At 42.1% G+C, this 12,688-nt stretch overlaps 1 protein-coding gene across 1 annotated transcript in view; it reads left to right on the plus strand.

Moving 5' to 3' along the window:
* The first annotated feature begins 4,806 nt into the window (after window positions 1-4,806).
* The window catches only part of nalf1a (NALCN channel auxiliary factor 1a), a 49,098-nt gene continuing 41,216 nt past the window's right edge, over window positions 4,807-12,688 (plus strand). The window contains exon 1 of the mRNA XM_085265293.1: window positions 4,807-5,712. Within this exon, the coding sequence (XP_085121419.1) occupies window positions 5,026-5,712 (687 nt within the window). The 5' untranslated portion in view covers window positions 4,807-5,025. The remainder of the gene's footprint in view (window positions 5,713-12,688) is intronic.

Here is a 12,688-nt window from a genome sequence, read left to right on the forward strand (position 1 = left end):
GGTCAAACTGTTTGTCCACTATTCAGAAAGGCTCAATAAATGCCAGATATAAATTAATCCAGTTTAAAGTCATTCACAGATTACATTTTTCTAAACTTAAACTTAACCGGATCTATAATTCTGTATCCTCCTTATGTGATAGATGTAATATCGGTGAAGGTTCCCTTGCACATCTACAGGGAGTGCAGAATTATTAGGCAAATGAGTATTTTGTCCACATCATCCTCTTCATGCGTGTTGTCTTACTCCAAGCTGTATAGGCTCGAAAGCCTACTACCAATTAAGGCAAGGCAAGGCAAGGCAAATTTATTTGTATAGCACAATTCAGCAACAAGGTGATTCAAAGTGCTTTACAGAGACATTAGAAACAAAAACAAAAAAAAGCATGATTTAAAATTGATTAAAACAAGCAAACAAACTAACTAACTAAACACACACATTCACATTCACACCTGTTCGTGCGATCTGAACCCTTATCGTAAGGGGAGCTACCAGTCCTTCTGTGGACGAGCTACTTTCTATTTTAAATTCCCTGAATTTAAAATACTCTCTAGACCCAGTCTAGACCCAGCTGGGGAGCTACCCAGAGCTCTAAACCCACTTAACTAACTAACTAACTAACTAACTAACAAAACAGTATATAAAATCAAAACAGATAAAATCAGTAGTTAATGTAAGTTTTGAAATTTAAGCTTAAAAGTGTGGATTTGGTGCTTTATTCAAATGCAGCTGAGAACAGGTGAGTCTTCAACCTGGATTTAAATAAACTGAGTGTTTCAGCTGATCTGAGGCTTTCTGGGAGTTTGTTCCAGATATAAGGAGCATAAAAGCTGAATGCAGCTTCTCCGTGTCTGGTTCTGACTCTGGGAACTGATAAAAGACCGGATCCAGATGACCTGAGGGATCTGGAAGGTTCATACTGGGTCAATTAAGCATATTAGGTGATGTGCATCTCTGTAATGAGAAGGGGTGTGGTCTAATGACATCAACACCCTATATCAGGTGTGCATAATTATTAGGCAACTTCCTTTCCTTTGGCAAAATGGGTCAAAAGAAGGACTTGACAGGCTCAGAAAAGTCAAAAATAGTGAGATATCTTGCAGAGGGATGCAGCAGTCTCAAAATTGCAAAGCTTCTGAAGCGTGATCATCGAACAATCAAGCGTTTCATTCAAAATAGTCAACAGGGTCGCAAGAAGCGTGTGGAAAAACCAAGGCGCAAAATAACTGCCCATGAACTGAGAAAAGTCAAGCGTGCAGCTGCCAAGATGCCACTTGCCACCAGTTGCAGAGCTGCAACATCACTGGAGTGCCCAAAAGCACAAGGTGTGCAATACTCAGAGACATGGCCAAGGTAAGAAAGGCTGAAAGACGACCACCACTGAACAAGACACACAAGCTGAAACGTCAAGACTGGGCCAAGAAATATCTCAAGACTGGTTTTTCTAAGGTTTTATGGACTGATGAAATGAGAGTGAGTCTTGATGGGCCCGTGGCTGGATTGGTAAAGGGCAGAGAGCTCCAGTCCGACTCAGACGCCGAGCAAGGTGGAGGTGGAGTACTGGTTTGGGCTGGTATCATCAAAGATGAGCTTGTGGGGCCTTTTCGGGTTGAGGATGGAGTCAAGCTCAACTCCCAGTCCTACTGCCAGTTTCTGGAAGACACCTTCTTCAAGCAGTGGTACAGGAAGAAGTCTGCATCCTTCAAGAAAAACATGATTTTCATGCAGGACAATGCTCCATCACACGCGTCCAAGTACTCCACAGCGTGGCTGGCAAGAAAGGGTATAAAAGAAGAAAAACTAATGACATGGCCACCTTGTTCACCTGATCTGAACCCCATTGAGAACCTGTGGTCCATCATCAAATGTGAGATTTACAAGGAGGGACAACAGTACACCTCTCTGAACAGTGTCTGGGAGGCTGTGGTTGCTGCTGCACGCAATGTTGATGGTGAACAGATCAAAACACTGACAGAATCCATGGATGGCAGGCTTTTGAGTGTCCTTGCAAAGAAAGGTGGCTATATTGGTCGCTGATTTGTTTTTGTTTTGTTTTTGAATGTCAGAAATGTATATTTGTGAATGTGGAGATGTTATATTGGTTTCACTGGTAAAAATAAATAATTGAAATGGGTATATATTTGTTTTTTGTTAAGTTGCCTAATAATTATGCACAGTAATAGTCACCTGCACACACAGATATCCCCCTAAAATAGCTAAAACTAAAAACAAACTAAAAACTACTTCCACAAACATTCAGCTTTGATATTAATGAGTTTTTTGGGTTCATTGAGAACATGGTTGTTGTTCAATAATAAAATTATTCCTCAAAAATACAACTTGCCTAATAATTCTGCACTCCCTGTATTTTGGCATTGCCCTGTCTTGAAAACTTTTTGGAGCCAAATTTTTACGTGGTTTTCAAACCAATTTAGGAAAAAGGTACCACTTGATGGTACACTGGCTATGGATCATTTGCATCAATCGAATCTTTTTCCTTTTCACAAAAACAGATAGTTAAAACGGGTATGCTGGTGGCAAAGAAACTTATTCTTTTACAGTGGCGGTCTTCTTCGGCCCCGTGTTTTAAAAGGTGGCTTAATGAGATGGTGTCTGTGGCCAGGGGGGAACAGATAAGATTTGATAGAAAGGGGAACCTGGCGAGTTTTTGTACAATTTGGCAGCCATTTCTAGAATTCTTAAAAATTAACTGATCATAATTCATGCCTCACACCCCGCATGAATTTTCTTATTTTATTTTATTTTACTCTTTATTTAGTTAATATTGCTATAATTCTTTTCTTCCTCTTTTTTCTTCTTTTTTTCCATGCTTATAAGTTCACAACTGCTAAATGTAGTAATTGTCCTCAGTTGAATCTGTATAAGCATGATGTGTTTAATTTAAAAGCAAAAAATAAAATAATTTAAAAAAAAGAAGAAAGTTGGCTTACAGGAGAGTAGCTACAAGACAATAGATGAACCACTTGCTTTGATGCTTAATAATGCAAAGCTACTCTAGTGAAGTAGAGCATAAACATACTGAGAACAAAGGCACCAATAAGTCATCGATAAGTTAGAGGTTTAGACAAAAAAGATCAGTTATTAATGTATTCTGAATTAAAAGCTACAACCAAGTTCAGTTAGCTTTTTTCATTATTTGTTTACTGTGTGTTTTAGTAGGCTTTAGAGTTTTTTGTTGGCGGTTTAGCCTTAAGACACATGTCAGCGGGTTCTTGTCAGAGGATAAAAACCACGTGACCAACCTGTCTGAAACGTCCAGTCCAATAAGAAATAAAATAGTTTTCAGAAAAGCTTCTGAACGACTTATAATTGATACAGAACACTCACACATAAAATGCTAAGTCCCTATACTTATATTTATTTAGTTACATTCCTATGAATTTTATGCCCAGCAATATTCTTTTCTTTAAAGAGTTTCATTTCAGAGCTTTAATTCTGAAGTCACACTTCGAATATTTCTGGTGAAATTTTGGCACGGTCTGTTTGACTTGATGCGCCCTTGCACAGAGAGATGCGGCGACTGTGGTGCGCGCGCATAACGTCAGAGCTGAAGATGTTTGGTCAAATCGCGTTAATTAAGTAGCACCATACCGGATGTTAATCGAAATTACCGACAAAATAAAACACATGCTAGGTTTCAACGTTTAAATGTGATATTCTGTATTTGTAATGTACTACTACTAATAATGATAATAATAATAATATGATTGTGCCTTGGTTTGTTAAATAACTTTTCAAATTATTGTGTTATTTTTTTGACTTTCATTATTTTGCTTGAAACATTCTTTTCCTGCTTCATTTCATTTAAATAAAGAGGTTGGGTATTGGTAGTTTAAGATTTTCTGAATAATAATGGAATATTTTACAATTCCACGATTCATTCACTCTCACACACTGGTGTAGGCAAGCTACAGTTGTAGCCACAGCTGCAGCCACAGCTGCCCTGGGGCAGCCAGACTGACAGAAGCGAGGCTGCCATATCGCGCCATATCGGCCCCTCACCAGTAGGCGGCAGGTGAAGTGTCTTGCCCAAGGACACAACGACCGAAACTGTCCGAGCCGGGGCTCGAACCGGCAACCTTGCGATTACAAGACGAACTGCCAACTCTTGAGCCACGATCGCCCACGATCGAATGTGTGGTTGAAGGCTTCCAGAATAAATTTAAAGTGGATCCAAGGCAGAAGACTTTATTTTTTAAATTAATTTTACTTCTTTATTTCTTGTTTTCATTCATTAATTAATTTATTGTTTGGGTTTTTTTTAAGTTGTGTTGATTTATAAACATTTTTTAAAAAAAATCAGTAGCCTTAAAAATAAAACAAAAAACCCTCATTTTGGAAGCATCGCGTGTCATGAATGTCTAAAAAGCGGGAAAGCTGTTAAAACGAATCACTAGGAACGACTAAAACGAGCCTTTATTTTGAGCGGCGTGACCGGAAATGCCGCCCGTTATCGTCGCCGCCTTTATCCAGCTTCCAGCAAACACACAGCATCTCTTAGCGAACATGGCGGCAACTTGACAACGGCAGCGAGCTGAGGATGGTGAGGGCTTGAAAAAGAAAAAAAAAGAGGTCTGTCACAGGCTGTAGGCCCATCCGCCGACACAAAGGCATACAGCTTCGCCATGTTGGAAGAGGATAGCGCCTTTGTCCCTGCACGACCGAGGCCGGGGGAAACGTAAACGCGTCGGGAAGTGTTTCTAAAAACGGAGTCGAGGCTACGCAGAGGAGCGGAGCGGCGCGGCGCGGAGGAGAGCTCGGGGCGGGCGGGCGGGAGGACAGCGGCTTCACCGGTCAGCCATGGAGGATGCGGCCCGTGGTCGCCAGCGTTTGATTTCCCAACCGACCCACGCTCCTTTTAATGGGAATTACCGCTGATAGCAAAGGCAAGCCGGGACAACCCACCGCCCGACACTTGAGGGGAGGAAAACGCGAAGCGGACCCGACGTCAATGACTGTTGCGGCAGAGGAGCCCCCACGGTGGAGTCGGCCGGTTCCCAAAATATGACCAGGGGTGCTGGGACGTGTTGGCAGCAAGAAGATGACGACGGCTTCCAAATCTGGCTAGAGCCCCCCCGCGACAACCAAAAGCCATTCACCGACTCAGAGAGGGCGCAGAGATGGCGACTGTCCTTGGCATCCCTCTTGTTCTTAACCATCCTCCTCTCTGATCACCTGTGGTTCTGCGCCGAGGCCACGCTGGCCCGGACCCGGGACAAGTTCGCATCCACCCACCCTTTGTCACCTCAGACATACTCAGCACACAGCAGCCTCAGAGGAAACCCAGATGATATTTTTATAGGAAACTCTACCAAACATTTGTGGCGGCTCGAAACTTGCCACCGGGATAGTTTATCTAACGACTGCTTTACTTTCTTGGATGCCGACGAGTTGTGCAGGGGCCTTTCCGACAGAGAGGGGACGCGGGCTGTAAATATGAGCAATTTGTACCTTTCCTTTTGTAACTCCTACTCCCTGCTGGATTTGTTGTACGGCTCGACGAGTCCGGACAATTTGAACTGCAGCCTCGACGCGCTCGGCGACGGCGACGCGAACCGCTGCAGTCTGTGCGTCCAGGCGTACCAGCGCTACGACCAGCACGCCCAGGAGAAATACGAGGACTTTGAGCTCCTCACTCAAAAATACGAGCCGGGGGCATATTCGGTGAGGACGTGCATGGAGCAGTGCAAGGTAGGCTGCAAACAAACAAATAAAACCTGCAAGAAAAGAGAGGAAACAAACAAACAAACAAACAAACAAAAGGGATGGGGTGGGAGGGTGTTGGGGAGAGGGGGGTGATGTGGTGGTGGCCATCTGTTGATTTGGGCCCGGATAGATGCCAGTTTGTGGTCCTCCTCCTCCTCCTCCTCTTGTCGCCATGGAGACGGGTGACAGATTCAAGGAGACTCCCGGCTCCGGGCCTCATGTTCATTCATCTCCTCATCGTGTTTAGGCCCCATGCTAATGTGCAGATGGAGGCCGTGTGTGCGCGCCCCATCCCCACAGTCCTCCCTTTTACAAGCTTGTGCACTTCATAATACCGGAGAACGCATATGGTTAAGTAAGACCACTGGATAATTTAATGCAGTGGTCCAATTTACCCACCCCTCCAAAAACAATGTGTCTGCTCTTTAAATGTACAGGTGCCCTTGTAGCTCACCTGGTTGAGCAGGTGGCTCAGTCCGCTGCTGATCATTGTCTTCTGGTCTCCCTTATTGGCTCCCCCCCCCAGTAAATGCACATTTAATTAGTCCTGCGTTTTCTAACAGCCCAGGTTGTCTTTGTCTGTTCTGTTAATCAGTTGAAATCAAAATCGCGTAAGTCTTTGGAACTACACAGCAGTATTTTACTACTTGAAGTCTAGAAGTGCTTTAAATTTCCAGATGCTGCCAGCATGTTTAGCAGCTCATTTGACCAAAAAATTGGAGTAATTATGTACCAGCCATCAAGCAGGGCCAGATCAGACCCTTCCTCGGCCCTTTTTTGGCCACTGTGCCGCATGGTTGACACTCCAATTTTATGGCCTTCTAACACTTTAATGATCAGGAATGAGGCAGGCACCTTATGCAAACAACTCTAGGATCCCCGTGTGTGTGTTTGTGTGTTGCTGCAGTCTGCCAGGTGTTCACCACCACTGCCCCACTCCATATCAAGAGTGTTTCATTACAGTCAAGAGGTGGTTTCCCTGCCTAATGTGCCGGAAGTCTCCTTCCCGCTGCTGTTTGCTTATCTCCATATCCGCACACACACACACACACACACACAAGCAAACGGCCTCGCGTTGGCTCTACTGTTTGATCGTTTAACATCTCCTGACAGAGCACGGCGAGGTTAATGTGGGCTGTAATGGGTGCCCGGTTAAGAGCTGCCTCTGACAGTCAGTCGGTTCAGCACCATGGAGCTGTCCACAGTGCTGAATGGCGCTCCCCAGCTCCATTCACAGAAGCCCTGGCCAATCCCAGATGGCCTCCATTCACCCAACCAGCGGCAGAGACACAAGCACAGGCGTCAAGTGAAAAATCTAACCAGGCCATCTGCCTGCTTATACAGACCCAATGTGTGGCATGCACAGGAGCGGGGCCTAGTTTGGAAAAAGTAGCTAGGATCTAGGGGAAGGAAATGTGAAAAGGCAAACCAAATCCCTTTTGTGTGCATTTGCAGTCAGCAAACTATGATTCACTTTCTTCTTTATGTCTCTGTTCTATTGAATGTCTTAATGCTGGTAAATACAGCAGCCTTTTTTAGGTACGATAATGCATATTGTTGCATATAAACACTCTGATTCTTTGAGTGCAGAAAGGCGTTGGAGGAAGCTGCTCTTGAATTTATCTCCTGCACAACAGTGGATCAGGATTTATTTTCTTTCTTGACAGTTTTGCTGTCAGTGTTTAAAGCCAGGCTCCATATTCAGTCTGCTGTTACATGTCTCTTTATATTTCGAGTATTTGTGGGATCTTGATACATATTTGGATTAGCTACAAAAATACATACAAAAAATGGATCTGATAGATTTTTTTTTTGCTGAGCAAGACACTTAAAGACACATTGGATAAAAGATACAAGTAGCACAGAGACCGATTCCAAGTCTCAAAGCCTGTATCAGAGGCTAATTTATGACAATATAAGAACAAACTGAATGGATTTATTGTTCTGCTTAGTATTTTTAGCTGGACAAAATTTATGCATTTTTAGTGCACGTGAGGATCAACAAAAGCTACACACAATTGTTTGACAACAAACATCTCGAGGTTAACCACACTGGAATGTGATCCAAGAAAAAAAAAAAGTCAGGTTTCATCATCTGCAGTTAAAACTCTTACAATACTTACAATAAGGGGAACAATGGCAAACGTGCCTAAAAAAACATTAGTACGAAGCTGTTCATTAAAATATATTTGAGCAGTTTGTATAAATAGATGTACAAATGTACAATAAATGCAAACTCATATACAGAATAACATTCTGACCCTGTGCAGTCAACCGAGTCTATACGAGTGAGCAAAATGCACAATGTTTAAATTGAATGGCATCAAATTTAATCCGTGAAAGGGGCATCCATAAAATGGAAATCCCAGTAGGCGGTTATTATAATAGGCTACAGGAAGCAGCTCAACATTCATTCTTCAATTCTTCAATTTCTAGTGTATGAATCCAAAATGCTCTTCTTTTTAACAGTAATCTGTCTGCATTCCCACCACTTTTAGGAGTAATTGTAACCACTATTTCTATTTCTGTATGTATGTTAGGTAAATGTACCAGGGTACACTGAAAATTTTACAATGTGTGAAAATTTAACCATTCACACATGGGTAATAACTTAGTTATGTAAAATTATACTGTTCTTGACTCTTAACAGCCAGTGGAGTGACTTTTCTACAAAGGATTCAGGTCGAACTTCCAAAGGATGCAAAACTTATGCTCATTACTAAGTGCCCTGCTGCACTGCCTCTTTGTTGATGCCAGCATCAACAGTGAGCGTTACTAGCTAATAGTAGCGTAGAAAGAGTCCACTAACCTGAGTGACAAATGGCTGACTCGCAGCGCCAACAATTGGCTTCAATGTGCTACTGACAGTATCAGTTGCTAAGTTGGGTATCAAGTCTGTGTTAGCAGTCAAGCTAATGTTAGCTACAGGGATGTGCAGAACTAGTTGACTAAGCGACTAATGGTTGCTGTTGTCAGTAGTCGGGACCAGACGTACTAGTCGTTAAATCTAATTGTTAACATTTGAATTGATGCCCAGTCCTAAATGTTATGCAGCCAGCTGCCACCAGATAGAGCACTTAATTTAAGAAACACCATGAATGGATCTTTTTGTCAACAGTATTAGAGATCACAGATACAAGCGGTGAAAATGAGCTTTTTCCGAAGGGTGGATGGGCTCTCCCACAGCGATAGGGTGAGGAGTTCAGTCAATCGGGAGATGCTCAGAGTAGAGCAGAGTAGTCCTCCACATTGAAAGGAGCCAGCTGAGGCTGTTGCCTCCTGACTTTTTGTTTTTTTCAAAAGATATTTCAGTAATACACGAGCATCTTTTGTAGTAATATCTTTTCATATCATATTTAACATCAGCTTATTTTATGTGTTTTTCTTCTTCCCTGTCTGTTTGGAGTATTATGTACAACACTCATAATGGGCCAGTCGCATAGCTCATTATTGAAGAAGTCATATATTAATGGATTCAAATGCCTTTGTTTAAACAGTTTTTGGCATTAAATTATTTTCAAATTGAACGTTATATCTGAATGTTTCTTAGTGTAAGACTAGTCGTTTAGCCTAATTGATTTTTTCAAGTAAAAGATTAGTTGCCAGGATTATCCCTAGTGATCTAATATTAGCTAAAAGAAAGCCAGCTTTATCTACCAAAACCGGTTTGACCTAACCGGCTAAACCCGGCTAAACCAACAGCAACATCAGCAGTGTGTTTCATTCATATAGAATTTTTTTTCTCTCCCGGCTCAGAACCGACTCAGTGCTGTTGTTTTTCAGACTAATGTTAGCTAAAGCTAGTGTGCTTGCTCACATGCAAAAATACTGTCTTGAGTGGACAAAGCTAGCTGTTTTATCCAAACACCCAGGGCTGATCTGGCATCTTGGCTGTCCATTTTCACATTACTTTATGAGTTTAATGTTACTAACCAACCATCACCAGATTTGTGCAGTGTAGATAAGTTACAGCAGACTCACTGTATGTCACTAGCAAAATCATATCTGAGTATAAAGGTTAGTTGACTAGTCTGCCATATTTGCTTCATCAGCCAGGCTGTGGGTGTCATTGATAATACGAGTGTTAAGGAGGTTGTTAGGTCCACGAGTTGGACTAAATGATATCTGGAGAAAATAAGAATGTAGAGTCACAGTGTAAAGGAAAATAAACAGCTGATCTTGCACACTTATGGCAGGAAACTTCAATATTCCAATATTGAAGTTTCCTGCCATAAGTGTGAGACGGCTGTGCGTTTTACTCCAGCCGCCATGTCTGACATTCTTTCTTCTCCCCTGCTGAACTGAAGCCCTGCTCATGATTTCATGTTTTAGCCACTGCCAGTCTTCAGGCCCATTCTTCACACTCACCTCTTGGCATTTGAAGGGAAAACAGTCATTTAGTCAAGCTGCTAATTTCTTTAACAATGACCCTTCTCAGTCACCTTCTAGTTTATAGGGTTGCCCGAGTCCTCCGTATGGTACAGAAAGAGCAGCATGACTCAAAGGATAATATCGAGCTCTTGTTGAGTTAATGGCTGCCTGCCTCGGAGAAACCTAGCGGTTCAACTTGTGTGCCCGCTCAGATGGAAAAGTGTGAAAACATTAAACAAACAGAGGCCTGAATCACTGTCTGGTGCACGGTTAACAGTGCAGACAGGTACAGCAGGCGTTTGCTGCAGGACAGTCTCTGACATTTCGAGCGAGGATATTTGAGAGTCGCGTTTGTTGTGCAGGAGTGTCTCCAGTGGTCCGCAGGTGGTGCTTTGATTCCTCTCGCCTGAGGTGAAACATCACACAGCAGACACGGCCAGTGTGCTGTTCCTCACAATGGGATCCTCCATCATCGGACTCTGTGAAAACCCACCATTCATCCTGACAGCAGGGCGGGCTTAGAACATACAAACCGGGGCAGATGCACTGAGCAGCGGTATTTTCCAGCTTTTGTTTTTTTCTTTTTTTTTTCATCCCGAGCGTGAACCAACATGTCAGACTCAGTCAGAGTTTTACAGGAAACAGCGAAGCTCTCCAGAAAGCATTTGACTGGAAAATGACTGTTAGCTAACAAAGGCAAGGGGTCACAGTAATTAGGGTGTTCCCTACTCTGGAAGCAGGTGCACGAAACTCACGGTTTGCTATGAGCCTTGTTTTTAAAGTGGTGTTCAGTAAGTTTTGTAAAAGCTGGGAAAATGAGAAGACCGGTTGTCTGTCTCTATGTTAGCCCTGTGAGACTGGCGACCTGTCCAGGGTGTACCCTGTCTCCTTCCCTCCCAGTGCTGGGACACGCTCCAGCCTCCTCGCAACTCGATTCTGGACAGTATTTAAAAGAAATCATGCTATGTTCAGTGAGAGTTGAAACTAGAGATTGACTCTGAGGTCACAGTTTGAGGGAGCCAGAGACTCATTGTAACCATAGATCTCTATAAAACCAGACTTCTTATTGAAACCAGAGGAATTCTCAAGAAAGTTCATTTGTGTGGCATATTTTAAATGACCTCAATTGACCAAAGTGCTGTAAAAGCTATTCAGAATGTACACTGTAAATATATATATATGTATATATATATATATATATATATATATATTAGGGGTGGGGGAAAAATCGATACTGTGTAGTATCGTGATATTTTGTTTGCTAATAATGTATCGATACAGGGACAGCAGAAATCGATATTTTGTTACAAAAAAGTTTTTGTGGACTGGAACATGCTCCGACTTCAGAGCATGTTGATCCTTTTTCTGAGCAAGAACCCTGACATTCCTTCACTGTCCAAATGTGTTTAACTTTTTTTTTTGCAGCAATAAACATGACAGTTTACTTATCCATCCATCCATCCATTCGCTACCGCTTATCCTTTTCAGGGTCGCGGGGGGCGCTGGAGCCAATCCCACCTGTCATAGGGCGAGAGGCAGGGTACACCCTGGACAGGTCGCCAGTCTGTCGCAGGGCTCACAGTTTACTTATTTTAAGACATATTTTATTTTAATTAAGTTTAAAACTTTTTTATTTAATGTAAAATTATATTTTGTTTTAATTTACTTTCAAATTCTTCAGTTGCTGAATGGGCTGCATGGTTTTCATAAATTGCATAGTTCAGAATAGCTATAATTGTACCAGATGGTTGCATTCAGTTAAGTTGGACTAGACTGTAATACAAACCGTTCAGTTTGTCAACAATAAAACTGACTGAAATGAGAGAAAGACTGAGTGTGAGACTTTGATATTAGATAAAATGAATATTGATAAAGTTTACCTTTATGTACAGAATCTGAATGTTGCAAAATATTTTTAAAAAATTGCAATAACATCGTATCGTGCGTTAAGTATTGTGATAATATCGTATCGTGGGATGTATGGTGATTCCCACCTCTAATATATATATATATGTATATATATATATACATATTAGATGGGTTTTTAAAAGTGTTTTAAAACGATTAAGAGACTTGGCAGCTCTTATGTGAAAAGATAAGTTGTTCCAAAGATTAGGAGCCACCACCGAAAAGGCTCTCTCGCCTCTGCTTTCAAGCCTGCATCTAGAAAGAGCACAGACCTCGGTGCTACTGCAGGATTGTATGCCTTCAAAAGTTCTGTTAAGTGAGGGAGCGCCAAACTACTGAGATCCTTAAAAACAAGCAATAAAAATTTAAACTGGATCCTGAAATGTACTGGAAGCCAGAGGAAGGAGGCCAGTATAGGTGAGCTGCTGCTTGGAGGTGATAATGACTGGATTAGTCTCTCAAAATCATGTGGCACGACGTAGGTAAAGGTAACCTCACTGAGGAGCCTGAACTTGATATAGACTTCTGCAGGAAATCAACGTCTTTCTCAGGAAGTGCACGAGAGGTTATTTGGAAGTTTACAGCTTTACAGCTAAAAGGAGTTTCCCGTTATGTCACAATTACAGTACAGTTTACAGTTAAAGCATAATTCATGCATTAGTTGAAAGAAGCTGAGCTTAAC

The sequence above is a fragment of the Mchenga conophoros genome, linkage group LG23 (genome assembly GCF_057382185.1).
Source record: "Mchenga conophoros isolate Kocher_MC1m ecotype Shallow Benthic linkage group LG23, M_conophoros_male_GT1.1, whole genome shotgun sequence".
NCBI lineage: Eukaryota > Metazoa > Chordata > Actinopteri > Cichliformes > Cichlidae > Mchenga > Mchenga conophoros.